The 13,038-nt window shown below is 40.9% G+C and overlaps 4 protein-coding genes across 12 annotated transcripts in view; all 4 read right to left on the reverse strand.

Annotated features, from left to right (window-relative positions):
- The window catches only part of LOC104826985 (pentatricopeptide repeat-containing protein At3g09650, chloroplastic), a 2,694-nt gene extending 2,152 nt beyond the window's left edge, over window positions 1-542 (reverse strand). Inside the window, exon 1 of one of the 2 annotated variants that reach the window (XM_010559980.2) lies at window positions 15-542. In XM_010559980.2, the coding sequence (XP_010558282.1) occupies window positions 15-442 (428 nt within the window). In that variant the 5' untranslated portion in view covers window positions 443-542. The other variant, XM_010559979.2, reaches the window with a different exon arrangement.
- Window positions 543-1,610: 1,068 nt separating this feature from the next.
- LOC104826986 (60S ribosomal protein L4-1-like) lies at window positions 1,611-3,372 on the reverse strand. The gene is made up of 2 exons (XM_010559981.2): window positions 2,211-3,372; window positions 1,611-1,896 (listed from the first exon to the last, which is right to left on the reverse strand). The coding sequence occupies exons 1-2, from the start codon at window positions 3,321-3,323 to the stop codon at window positions 1,783-1,785; spliced, it is 1,227 nt and encodes a 408-aa protein (XP_010558283.1). The 5' UTR covers window positions 3,324-3,372; the 3' UTR covers window positions 1,611-1,782.
- A 635-nt stretch (window positions 3,373-4,007) lies between these two features.
- LOC104827455 (mediator of RNA polymerase II transcription subunit 4) lies at window positions 4,008-5,004 on the reverse strand. Its single transcript, XM_010560626.2, has 2 exons — window positions 4,229-5,004; window positions 4,008-4,163 (listed from the first exon to the last, which is right to left on the reverse strand). The coding sequence occupies exons 1-2, from the start codon at window positions 4,850-4,852 to the stop codon at window positions 4,008-4,010; spliced, it is 780 nt and encodes a 259-aa protein (XP_010558928.1). The 5' UTR covers window positions 4,853-5,004.
- A 1,263-nt stretch (window positions 5,005-6,267) lies between these two features.
- LOC104826987 (protein REVEILLE 8-like) lies at window positions 6,268-11,213 on the reverse strand. 8 transcript variants are annotated; one of them, XR_773858.2, is made up of 11 exons: window positions 10,945-11,213; window positions 10,201-10,258; window positions 9,989-10,112; window positions 9,826-9,900; window positions 8,656-8,736; window positions 8,413-8,487; window positions 8,219-8,328; window positions 7,880-8,086; window positions 7,439-7,498; window positions 6,928-7,067; window positions 6,268-6,620 (listed from the first exon to the last, which is right to left on the reverse strand). XR_773858.2 is itself a non-coding variant. In XM_010559982.2 (10 exons), the coding sequence occupies exons 1-9, from the start codon at window positions 11,118-11,120 to the stop codon at window positions 6,956-6,958; spliced, it is 849 nt and encodes a 282-aa protein (XP_010558284.1). In that variant the 5' UTR covers window positions 11,121-11,208; the 3' UTR covers window positions 6,268-6,620; window positions 6,928-6,955. The 8 variants fall into 8 exon arrangements, 3 of the variants coding, with proteins under 3 accessions (XP_010558284.1, XP_010558285.1, XP_010558286.1); XR_773856.2 differs by lacking the exon at window positions 7,880-8,086 and having other exon boundaries at window positions 10,945-11,210; XM_010559982.2 differs by lacking the exon at window positions 7,880-8,086 and having other exon boundaries at window positions 6,928-7,045; window positions 10,945-11,208.
- Between the last annotated feature and the right edge of the window lie 1,825 nt (window positions 11,214-13,038).

The following is a 13,038-nucleotide window of genomic DNA, read 5'->3' on the forward strand; positions in this document are numbered from 1 at the left end:
GGCGGTGGAGCTGACGCTCGTTGCGGAGGCGCTTGAGGATGGACTGAGCACGCCCGAGGCTGTCGCGCGTGGGTTGGTAAGACAACTGGGAGACCAAACGGCTGAGGCAAGTGGGGCCAGGGAGATGAGTGGACTGGACATACTTTGCCCAGGCTTCGTCTGTTCTCCTCTGTCGGAGGAGAGACAGAAGCTCTTGGTCATTATGACTCGAATACGCCTGCGCCGTAGAAGCATACAGAGAATAGACATCACCGCCGGTGGAGTCGTTGGAAGTTCCGGTGGAGGCCTGCACGCGATACGGGCGGCGAGTGGGTACACCCGCGGCGGCGAATGGTGGGTTTATCCACTGGAGGGCGGTGGGGTAGTAGGTGAGAGCGAAAGTCGCCGGCGGAGGCAATTGTGATGCACCGGAGGACGCCGGAGGAGGTCCGAGGAGGCTCATATCTGCTCCATGTGGGTGGAGGTGGGGAGAGTCAGAGGAGGAAGAGGTGATTTTGGGTGGAGAAGACAGGAGCTACGTCGACTGCAATTTCAGTGAGAGTCATGTTCGAAAGCTATTTGAGATATTTATGGCAATTGATTAATTACGAAAACAGTCCAAATCCTTTCAACCTATTGAAAAAAATCACCACGCGCCAAAAATTCCAATTTCTCAAAATATACCGGATTTCCCACGATTTTGGGGCGGTGAATTCCACGCGCTATCGATGCGCGTTGGGAGAGTTCCTCGAATTATAGAAACGAAAGTCGTCTCCACTCCAGGCCCTACAAGTCCGTTAAGAAACATTAATGGGCTCATTCGGTCCCGTACCTCTTTTAAATTGAGCCCATTAAACCCAACTGCAGTATCAAAGAGAATTTGAGGAAAAAATTACAAAAAGATTCTCATTTAAAAAAATTTAATTTATAGATATAAAGCTGATACATCCGTCTACCTAAAACACGAGACTCGATGTATTGCCGAACAGATTTTCTAAGAAATTTGGATTCTATTCTATTAATCTAAAAGATTCTTATAAGATGATATCAGTTTTTTTTACGCAAATAACCAAAATAAATCTATTCCAATCATCAGTTCAAAGGAATCACGCGAAATTGAATTTTACGAGAGAGAAAAAATAATCAAATAGACAATTGCATTCGTAAAACTTATTCCACTTCCGTAACAAATCCTTTACTATCGTAATAACCAAACCGAACCAAAATGCTACAATTAAACCAAATATGGAGGGGTAGTTTAGTTTCCAGTAGAGCTTCACGTTTCAGTTCAGATTCGATACGGTTATATTTGAATTCGGTTATTTCGATTATAGAAAACTATAACCATTCGACTTTTATATAAATTTCGGTTCGATTCGATAAAAAATTCATTTTTAAAAAAAAAATTGTCAGTTTTTCGATTATTTTTTTATTCAATTTGGTTCATTTCTGATTTTTTCAAATTTAAAAAAATCATAATCGTTCGATTTTGATAGTTTGATTATGGTTATATCTTATTTGGTTCGGTTCAGTTATTTGGTTAATAAGCGAAATGACCAGCCCTAGTTTCTGGGGAGAAATCATGAAAGAGGAGGGATAAGAGTAAAAGCAATCTGCAAACAAACACCAGCAGGTAAAAAAACACATACATGTTCCAATCTTTTGATTTGATAAATCCATAAATCAAAACAATAACGGAGCAACATGAATCTAAACAATGTCTGATTATCCAATCCCAAAATTCTCTCTCCCCCTAGAAAAAAAGATAGATAAAGAGGGTAGGGTGATGAGAAGAGAAATTGATTACTGACTAACCCCGAGCCACTTGGAGAAGTTATCAAACTCTGCGTAATCACTGTCTGAGATCATTGTCTTGTACCATGCTTTCCCTGCGGCTCTTATAGCTGCCGCCGCCTCCTACGGTTAAGAGAGGCATTGCAACAGGCAAATCGTGTTAGAAGAACTGAGGAGAAATTGATCCTTCCTACCATAATCAGACATCTTGACAAATTCTATGAGACATGACTAAGATTATGTGATTCTTGCTTGTCATGCCAAAATATAAACCAATATCCCATATCCTTCTCCCTGTGTATACCAAGAATCTAACCCAATCATCTCTCAAATACCATTTCTAACATCAAATTTAGATCAAACAGTAAAGTTGTAAACTTCATGAAATGGGTGTCCAATCCAAGCATCAAACTAAATGATATGAGACTGGAACATACCTTGGAGATGGGTTTCCTCTTCTTGTCGAGCTTCTCCTTCTTCGCCTTAACCCTCTGAGCTTCGGCCAACAGAGACATCCTCCTCGCGGTCTTGGCATACGGGTTGAGCTTCAGCATCACGTTCAAATTCTTCAGCGGGTTCTTCTTGAGCACAGCCCTCTTCACATTCTTCTTGATCGGCTTCACCACGCTCTGAACCTCGTCCGAGTTGATGATCCTAGCCAGGTCAGCGTTAACCATCTTCGGACGAGGAAGGACATACCCCTTCTTCTTCTCAGAGGGCTTGTCAAATGATCCATAGATCGACTCGAGCTTCTCGAAAGCCGATTTGGTCCAGATGACGAACCTGCCCAAGTGACCACCAGGAGCAAGCTTGAGCAAGTTCAGTCTCTCCACGTTGCACACATCAATGCCAGGAATGTTCCTAAAGGCCTTCACAAGCTTAGCACCCTCTGTTCCGTACACAATCAGAGGACCTTTGCGGGAGATGTAGCGACGGTTCCTCATCTTACCCTTACCAGGACGGATTCCGAGACTGTCCTTCGCCTTCTCAGCGTCGGCGAAAGCACCGATCTGCTTCAACACCTTGATCGCCGATGAAGTCTTCTCCACGGCCTCGACGGAGTCACTGACCACCAACGGCATCTCCGGCACACTTTCGATCCTGTGCCCACGAGCCATCACCAGCGACGGAATCGCTGTGGCGGCGATGGCCGAGACAATAGCGTACCTCTTCATATTGACATTGACGCGGCGGTGCCATCTGCGCCAAATCTTAGTCGGAGCGAACATCCGACCACCTCGGCACATGTTCCCGAAGGCTCCCTGACCAGCGCGATGAGTACCGCCGCCGGGAACACGAGGGATACGCGACACGGCACGTCCGGTACCCCAAGACTCGGCGGAGGTCTGGTGACCGGCGCGCTTGGAGACAGCGTAAGGCTGACGACTGTTGTTGGAGATTTGGGCGTGGACAAAGTTGACGACGTCGGGACGAACCGGTGCCTTCATGACGTCCGGCAACGGCACGGTGGCGATCTGGTCGGTGTTCATGTCGCCGTCGACATGCTGGACAGTGACGGAAGGACGCGCGGCGGCTACGGCGGCGACCATTTCTGAAGAGGACTTTCTCCTAGGGTTTTTCGCTGATCAGAGAAAAGGCGAAGAGGCCTTAAAAGATAAATTTATAGTGACACGTCTAGGGTTTTCTTTTTTTTTGTGAATTTTGCTGAAGTTCAGTCCAAGCCCATAAAACTTAATTGGGCCGTAAACATGTACAGTCAAAAGCCCAATCAATCTATTTGGTGAACGAGTTATCACTAGTATTCACTAATTTAGATTATTATTTTATTCCTAAATATAACTAACATGAAAGAGTGAATCGTCTTATAAAGATATTTAGAGATCGTTTAAAAAGGGCAACAAGCATGGACAAATTCAAAACCACAAGAAGACAACAGTTACAGATGGGTTTGGGTTAATTAATAATTATAGAGGCAAATCTCTCGATAGAATCCCTTGGGGAGAACAGAAAGGTCTAAGGTGCCCAATAAAAGAACAGGAGAACAAATGTGACAGTAAAGAGCTGTTTCCTCAATCCACAGTCCACGCTATGCTACGGGAGAAATTAGTTCACATCTAGGAAATTACAAAGCACTGGTTCAAGTCTACAAGAGTGGCAACTAGCTTCTTTACCTTTCAGATAATAGACACTGCAGCTCTTCTTCATCAGCCCATGCTTTTATTTCTCGTCAATCCTCATCATCCGAGCTCGCCTCATCTCCGCCGTAATCACTGCTATCGTCGTCTTCCAAAAATGTCGAGCTGCACCGGGCGGACCTGTATCTGCACCCGATGCGGCCCTGGAGGAGCCTTAGGCGCAGGTATCGGCTCCAATGGCGGCAATTCAACCGGATCCCCAGGTTTCCATCCGAGAGGCGGCAAAGGTAAATCCTGTGGGCATAAGCTAAAATTAAAATGTCCTCTAACTTCAACTGAGAAGCAACAGTGGTGCTTACAGAGGATAAAGATTCGTCGCTGTCTTCTTCCTCCTGAGACTCACCTCCCGTTTTGGCTCGCTTCGGCCGGCGATAATCAGAGTAGTCGTCGACGAGCATGTCGAGAACTCGTTCTGCTTCCTTGAGCCTGCTGGCGAATGCGAGGAGGGAAGAATCATTGGATTTGATCTCACGAGCCATCTTCTGCTCCGCCTCCTGGAGATCGAGGATCTCTCGTAGCTCCGTAGCGGCCAAGAAGAGCTGCGTCTGGAGGGAATCGGAGAGCGAGAGGATTTCCTTCGTGGAAGAAGGGTTAGGGTTCTCGAGCGGAGGAGGTGGCAAAGAGCGGGAGGAGAGAAACGACGGGAGAGAGCCGCGGAAGGCGGAGGGCCAGAGGGACCGACTGGGAGAGACATCAAAGAGCTTGGAAGCCAACGACGCCATCCACTGGAGAAGAGACTGAGATCGCGGCAATGGAGGGAGGAGCGAGAGGAGAGCGACAGAGGAGACTGTCGCCGACGGAGCAGCGAGCTGGTGGTGCTGAGATTGAGAGGAGGTAGAATGGAGAGGAAAGGTAGGGTTATGAACGGAGGGAGAAAGAGGGATTGTTAACCCTAATCTCGCCGGAGGTTGATGCTGCAACATCGCCGCTGACCAAAGGGATTTATTGAAGGTCAGTTACGCTTTAAATCTAATGAGGAAACCAGGGAGAGTTGAATATGCAGGCGGAAGAAGACGACAAAGTCCGACGACGGATATCCAAAGCTTTCGAAAACTTTGTCATGTATTTACAAACAAGTCCCTCACAGTTTCTTAACCGTGCACAGTTAGCATACCTTTAACCGGATTTTCCTTTTCCTATTACCAGACTGAACCGTGATCCCCATCCGATTGATTTGAGAGGATCCAACCCAAAACTTATACGATGTTGGGCCCCCTCATTCAAAACATTACAAAATTAGAAAAATATCAATGACATTTATTAAAAAAAAGGGCTTAATTCCAGAAAATACCCAATTTATAATTTTTTTCCACAATAATACCCTAATTTAAAATTTAGCAAATTAATATCCAATTTGCAAAAAAATTTTAAATTGATACCAAAGGTGACAGAATTAATTTTTCCGTCTTGTATGCCACATCACCGAACACGTCAGCGCCACTTGCCATGTCAGATTATGTTATTTTTTAAAAAAATTTCTCAATTTGCATTTTTTCTAAATATATATCCAAATTATAAATTTAACATAAATATACCCCAATTTGTAAAATCTTTCCAAATTTATACCCAAATTTGTAAAAATATTTCCAAATTGATATCTTCATTTGTAAACGTTTCCCAAGTCTAATCTGACCCAACACTCGATCGAGAATTTCGAGTCGAGGTATCAATCGGGCTGGCCTGGCCCGAGCTCGTACTCGACCTGGAGGTTTCGGACTCGGACTGACCCGATTTTTTTGGGTCTATATAATTAAACCCAATGCCCGACCCTATGCATTTTGGGATTGAGTCGGGTCAGGTCGAGCCGGCCCACGATGCCTCTCTTTGTAAATGTTATTTGTTTTTAAATTTCGAGTTTTCGGGCATCTCTTTGTAAATGTTATTTGTTTCTAAATTTCGGGCTTTCGGACCTCGCGGGTCGGCCTGACCTGACCCGACTCGGCTTCAAAATGCATAGGGTCAGGCGTTGGACTTAATTATATGGACCCAAAAAAATCGGGTTGGTCCGAGCTTGAGCCCGAAATCTCCGGGCCGAGTGCGAGTTCGAGCCGGGCCAGCCCGATTGATACCTTGACCCGAAATTTTCGATCGAATGCAGGGTGAGATTAGATTTGGGAAACGTATCAATTTGAAAATATTTTTACAAATTTGGGTATAAATTTGAAAAAAATTTACAAATTAGGATATATTTATGTTAAATTTATAATTTGGGTATATATTTGAAAAAAATGTAAATTGGGATATTAATTTGCTAAATTTTAAATTGGGGTATTATTCAGAAAAAAATTTGGAGATTGGAGTATTTTCCTGGAATTAATCCTTAAAAAAACTGCACACAGAGCAAACAGAAAAGGGCTGATACACGTTACATGGAGTTCACTCACTCGCGGTTTATTGGTATCTTTCCTTTGTTCTCTTCCTGGTTACATGCTTGGTTAGAAATTCATAAGCCCAAAAACAATCAGATGAAGCAACTACAGATAACAAACATGACAGACAGACAGACCAAATAAATACACAACCTAGAAAGAGAGCGGAAGAAGAAATTTTTGTACAGGAGCTTTTCATTCAGATGGGAAACAACAGCCTCTTCTTACTCTTTCCTCTTACCTAAAAGTTACCCTACTCCTGGCTATGCCGCTACAGGGGCTTGCAAGGTCCTGTAATGTGCTGCTCCTTCAACAACAAACCCTACACACAGTCCACAAATTTGCAAAACATTAAGTATGCCTGGTTTCAAGAACCAACCCATTTTCCTTACGATAACAATCTCCAACATCTTTTGTCTTTTTTTTTTCTTAGCAACACATGGGATTATTAACCTTTTCAGCCTGCAAACAACATAATTCCCATGCAAACATTTTACAAGCGAGAGGAGGAAATGCTAGTCCTGACCATTGGGCCAACCATCCAATGACCCGTGCAATTTACAGATATCAGTGAAGGATTCTAACGTTATCGTTGAAGGTACAAGGGAAAGGAAAACAAAAAGACATACTTGATAGACAGTTGTGCGCGATAAGTCCTCAAGACGATACATCGGTTGTCTTGACCATGGATTCTGCGCTACCAGCTACCAACTTGGTGTTCACTTCATATGACAATAGGACCTTCCTCTGCAGCATCAAAGGAGTTGGACTGTCTCTGGTTAGATAAGACATCAATTGCAGGGGCAGTCGATCAACTCTAGAGTTAGAACCTCATGCAATATGCAACCACCATTAATTGCAGGAATCCACGGTTGCCATTTTTTCCCTCTGTTATTTACAGTGATGAAATGTGGAGAAGATTTACGAGAGATACAGTTCGGTGTCATGCAATTCTGCCACCTCAAAGTCATCCTTTGATTAGAGTTATATGCTATTCAGATCTCTAGGGTGCAAATAGCTAGTAATGCAGCACGATAATGATGCCTTGTATAGCCCATGGAATATGAAAATCGTGATAAATTCCAGATTCTGAGAAAGCGAAATCTTAAAAAAGATTTGTTGCCTGAAGTTAACACTTACAACAGGTTCAAAGTCAGGGCTTGACAAGTTAATTGCTAGGTTTCTCATCAACAGTAGAACCTGCAAAACATATATGCAATTAGTGGTGGATACAGAGACATCAAACATGGGCAATGACAAAGACAGGCGACAGTGAGATTAGAATCTGAATCGAGGTTGAAAAACCTGTATTTCGAGATGCTAGAACTGCAAAAAAAAAAAAAAAAAGAAGAAGAAGAAGCGTAACACAAAAACTGGATTTTGAGAAAATTTATAAATTGCATGAATTATGCCAGGAGAAAAACACCGAAAATGCCAGAGTCCAATTGCCAAAATTTTCATTTTCCAGGTTTGCTTGCCCCCGAATCAAAAATCAAAACAAAGTTTTTTCTTCTGAAATCATGGAAGTTTCATTTATGCTACTATCATTGCAGTACTAATTTAAGGAACCCATATACAGACCTCCGGCTGACTGGAAAGAGCACAACATAGGGCATACAGCTGGTGGGAGGGCATAACATTAAAATGCAACTCGTGCGCGCACGTATAGACTATGGATAATGGTCTCCCACCAAGGAACTTTTACTGGTAATATTGTAACTAGCAACAAGCATGCAGTACGCAGAACTGACTCACGGGAAACAACAACCAAAAGCTGATAGCCTGAAGCTGCAAGATCTCACACCTCATTGATAAGAAAATATCTCAGAAAAAACACGCTGTTCAGTCAGAAGCCTAAGCTATAGATATGCTGTCATGCGCATAATTGAATCTGACAGATTCAGGTAATCTGTAACTCACGGTCTCAAAATTTATGGGATCCATTTCCTTGAGTTTTCTCACGTGGCCTTTGGTTTCTGGATCAAAGACACTCCCAATGAAGTTATAAACTTCAGCAAAATCAGGAACACCTGCAAACAATTACAGTATAATATCCACCACAAAACACAGCATGGGCCTACTGGGATGAAAACCACAATTATTAAGATGATTACCGTGAAGCACGGGAGCTTGTTTCCCTTGTATTAGAATCTTAGAACTTGATAGTGTTCTGCTTATGCTTCCCATGCCTGATGCAGAAGGGTTATTAACATTTGGTATGCCCTTTGATCCGGTATCAGCTGAACCAGTAATGTTATTTACTTATTTGCAATAATGAGCACGTGAAAATTCCTCCAAGGTAACTAATCTACTACCAATAGAAAGGAAAAGGATAAAGCATAGATGATCGTGCATGCCTTCAGCTCCACGAAGTGTAGCTAGTTCATCTTGTGGTAAGACAACTCTGGTTGATCCAATGTTTATCAGTGCAGAGGAACCATCCAATGGAGCATACCCAAGAAGAGTGCTACTTGGAGAAGGATAAATTGCATGAATTATGCCAGGAGAAAAACACCGAAAATGCCAGAGTCCAATTGCCAAAATTTTCATTTTCCAGGTTTGCTTGCCCCCGAATCAAAAATCAAAACAAAGTTTTTTCTTCTGAAATCATGGAAGTTTCATTTATGCTACTATCATTGCAGTACTAATTTAAGGAACCCATATACAGACCTCCGGCTGACTGGAAAGAGCACAACATAGGGCATACAGCTGGTGGGAGGGCATAACATTAAAATGCAACTCGTGCGCGCACGTATAGACTATGGATAATGGTCTCCCACCAAGGAACTTTTACTGGTAATATTGTAACTAGCAACAAGCATGCAGTACGCAGAACTGACTCACGGGAAACAACAACCAAAAGCTGATAGCCTGAAGCTGCAAGATCTCACACCTCATTGATAAGAAAATATCTCAGAAAAAACACGCTGTTCAGTCAGAAGCCTAAGCTATAGATATGCTGTCATGCGCATAATTGAATCTGACAGATTCAGGTAATCTGTAACTCACGGTCTCAAAATTTATGGGATCCATTTCCTTGAGTTTTCTCACGTGGCCTTTGGTTTCTGGATCAAAGACACTCCCAATGAAGTTATAAACTTCAGCAAAATCAGGAACACCTGCAAACAATTACAGTATAATATCCACCACAAAACACAGCATGGGCCTACTGGGATGAAAACCACAATTATTAAGATGATTACCGTGAAGCACGGGAGCTTGTTTCCCTTGTATTAGAATCTTAGAACTTGATAGTGTTCTGCTTATGCTTCCCATGCCTGATGCAGAAGGGTTATTAACATTTGGTATGCCCTTTGATCCGGTATCAGCTGAACCAGTAATGTTATTTACTTATTTGCAATAATGAGCACGTGAAAATTCCTCCAAGGTAACTAATCTACTACCAATAGAAAGGAAAAGGATAAAGCATAGATGATCGTGCATGCCTTCAGCTCCACGAAGTGTAGCTAGTTCATCTTGTGGTAAGACAACTCTGGTTGATCCAATGTTTATCAGTGCAGAGGAACCATCCAATGGAGCATACCCAAGAAGAGTGCTACTTGGAGAAGGAAGAGGCGAGGAAACATGGAGCAGCACTTGAGCTGCAAATTTGAGTTAACCTCAGATTATTGAAATGTAATTGTATCTCTCCAACTGAATCAATTACTCTTACTTGTCCAACATCCTAACCATTTTTTGACGCCTTTTGAGGATACGGATGAGCTGCTTTGCGTTTAGGCCTAGGTGGTGGCACATGGGCTACCGTCCCATTTTTCTGGACCTTCAAAAAATATTTTTGGGCATGGCTCCTAATCTGCTTTAAATCAAGGGGGCATAGGAAGGGTAAGAGAGAAACATGCCGAAATAGATCAAACCAAAAGCCAGAGTAGGTATTCTCAAACCTGAATCACAGTCTTTGAACCCACAAAGTCTTCGATTTTTTTCCAGTCACGGTCAAACCTAAAGAACCAAGAAAAAGGCCAGCGAGATGATGTCCTGTTGGAGTACGAATACTTCCAAAAAAAATAAGAATAACGTCTTTCACAACAAAAAGCTGGAACATTTGCTACTATGTGACCAACTACCAAATCTTTCGATTGTTATAACTGGAGAAAAAGTTTATAGTAGTTACTTCTCTCCAGAAGTAGAAAGCGAAAGCCAATTCCTCGATTAAAAAGCTTGTCAACTCAAAACAATCTTATTTTTTGGACTAAAACATCCAATTCTCTAGAATAAGATCTAAACTAAGAAATCAATGGACACTTCAATGCTCGTCCCAAAAAAAACACCATTTAAACATATCCTTCTGAATCATTTCTCACAATGGAGGAAAATTCCAGATAATCAGCTACACAGAATACGCCTACCCAACTAAAACTAAACTGAAGCTCATACGTTACTTCATCCTACTTTGCCTAGACAAGGAATTTCACCATTAGAGCATTTAGGTCGATATAATTCTACGAACCAAACACAATTAGTTCAGAACTAAACTAACCCTAATTATAAATCCTCCTCTTCCTCTACCAAAAAAATGTCAAAATCAAGCAAAGACGGAACTCGAAGAAAACGCAAACAATCACCAATCGTCGCCCGAAATAGGCTAAGAAAACATAAGAAATAAGCAATAAAACCAGAGATTTTACAGTTGAAGCGCTTCGAGAAACTTGTCGTGCTCTTCCTCAGTCCAGCTCTCCCTGGACTTCGTGATCGTGTAAGGTTTCCTCACCTTCTTCGTCGAACCTTCCTCCGCAACGTCCGTGGAAGTCGTCGGCGGTGGTGCTTGACTGGCCGACGGATTCGCAGGCGGCGACGAGTTCATCGGAGTAGAGAGCGTAGAGACAGTTTTTAGAGAGAGATAGGGAAGAGAGAGAAACTGCCGAAATCCACATGGCGGGGAAGCGGGTGATGTAAATATGTGGATCGGGTTCGCTTCGATCCGAGACCATCCAATATTCCTTTTTTTCTATTATTTGTTTTTAAATTGTTGGGTTTAGATTTTATCCCCTGTTATCGGACTACACGTTAATCCGGTGCGGTCGAGCCCATCCATATTTCAATATTTTATTTTCAATTCATGGGATGGATACATAAAATCCCACTCTAAGATTGGCGTGTTTTTTCAACTAGCCACCAAATTTATATTAAAGCTAAACTAAATTAGTAAATTTACAGTTAAAAAAAATATTAAATTTGTTACGCTAAACCTAAACTGTAACAATTTTACATTAAACCCAAAAAAAAAAAAGCCATTCCCTTTCAAATGGAACAAAAATCACAAAATTATAGATGGACACAAGAATCAAATCAAAAAAAAAAAAATCGATGATATTTTGAGTCTCGGCGTCACAAATTTGATTGTATATTTCAAGGCACAATTATAAATATGGATGATGGTTTTTACAAACTTAATTGTCCTAATTGTTGGGTTTCAGAATTGTAAAGATAATTTTTTTTTTATGAAATTGTTTTATCAGTTTCGTGATATTTGTATTGAATTTAGAATATTTTAATTTGAGCTGCTATGTTTTTTTAATTGAATCGAATTTAGATAATTATATTTATACAATTCATATACTGTAAACTGAACCAATTCAAACTAAACAAATTTTTAAACCGATCTTATTACTAATATTTAAAGTTTTGTTGCATTTATGGAATGGATTTAAGAAAAAATAGTTTTTTTTCTAAATGTATTTTGAGATATTTCTCTTAGATTTTATTGGAAAATAAACAGATAAATATAGTGTTGGATCTGTGTTTGCCAAAAGCTACGTTGCATATCTTCGTCTTTGTTTATTGTGTTTCTTCAGTGGGGGACACTTTGAGGACTTATAACCAATAAAAAAAATCCAACTAAATAAATAAATAGTTACTACACTATCGGTCCAAACTTCATATAGCCTCGTTTTATCTTTAGAGTTTGACATGTTAATACAAAAATACAATGAATTTATCATCATACGCCTAGATAAGATTCGTACGTATACATACACATGCACACCCATATTTATATGTACATATTATCGATAATACGTTATCATGTATGTGCGTTATGTGAATTTACGTATACAAGGAAAAAAAGTAAAAATATTGTAATTAATTCCTTCTTATGTCTACATTTGCGTTATCTACGCTATCGATAAATTTGGGTCGATGACTATTGATTTTTAAGGGATAGGTGAAACATATAATCCCTTGAACAATTAATTTCACCCGTTGTGTGTATATATATTGGTGTGGACCACAAACTCACGGCCTATATATATATTCAAGTTCACGTTGGTCCAATCATAGAACATATCAACCCCGAGCATATATATATATACACTAAACAACGTCCTCTTTATCTCTTCTTTATATATACTTAGTTCCCCTTTCTTCTTTTAGCTTCATTTTTTATTTTTTTGCATCTTCTTGAAAATTAAGGGGACAAAAAAAATTTACAGATCAAATGGGTTCTGAGGCGAAATCAAGGAGAAGGGGGACGAGGCTACCGCCTAAAAGAGGCCAAATCAAGCTCAAAATCGTTTTATCCATCGTCAAGTTCGTGACTTGGAAAATGAAAAGAGGTTATGTTGCCAAACAATAATTGGTGATATTGGATTTGAGGTTATATATATATATATGTATATTGTAAGCTTATATAGGGAGGTTTATGTATAATTTATAATGTCGAATTGTGGAATGTCCCATTGTGAATGAGATATGATTTCATATGTTTTGTTGATGGGATCGGA

The sequence above is a fragment of the Tarenaya hassleriana genome, unplaced genomic scaffold, assembly GCF_000463585.1.
Source record: "Tarenaya hassleriana unplaced genomic scaffold, ASM46358v1 Cleome5, whole genome shotgun sequence".
Classification (NCBI taxonomy): domain Eukaryota; kingdom Viridiplantae; phylum Streptophyta; class Magnoliopsida; order Brassicales; family Cleomaceae; genus Tarenaya; species Tarenaya hassleriana.

Excerpts from the sequence above, each read along its gene's own strand:
- LOC104827455 (XM_010560626.2), bottom strand. The coding sequence starts at position 4,852 with ATGTTGCAGCATCAACCTCCGGCGAGATTAGGGTTAACAATCCCTCTT. Across the intron at positions 4,164-4,228 it reads GCGACGAATCTTTATCCTCT|GATTTACCTTTGCCGCCTCT; the intron begins GTAAGCACCACT and ends TTATGCCCACAG.
- LOC104826987 (XM_010559982.2), bottom strand. The coding sequence starts at position 11,120 with ATGAACTCGTCGCCGCCTGCGAATCCGTCGGCCAGTCAAGCACCACCG. Across the intron at positions 10,113-10,200 it reads GTTCAAAGACTGTGATTCAG|ATTAGGAGCCATGCCCAAAA; the intron begins GTTTGAGAATAC and ends GATTTAAAGCAG. Across the intron at positions 8,737-9,825 it reads TGGGTATGCTCCATTGGATG|GTTCCTCTGCACTGATAAAC; the intron begins GTTCCTCTGCAC and ends CTCCATTGGATG.
- LOC104826986 (XM_010559981.2), bottom strand. The coding sequence starts at position 3,323 with ATGGTCGCCGCCGTAGCCGCCGCGCGTCCTTCCGTCACTGTCCAGCAT. Across the intron at positions 1,897-2,210 it reads AGAGGAAACCCATCTCCAAG|GAGGCGGCGGCAGCTATAAG; the intron begins GTATGTTCCAGT and ends TCTTAACCGTAG.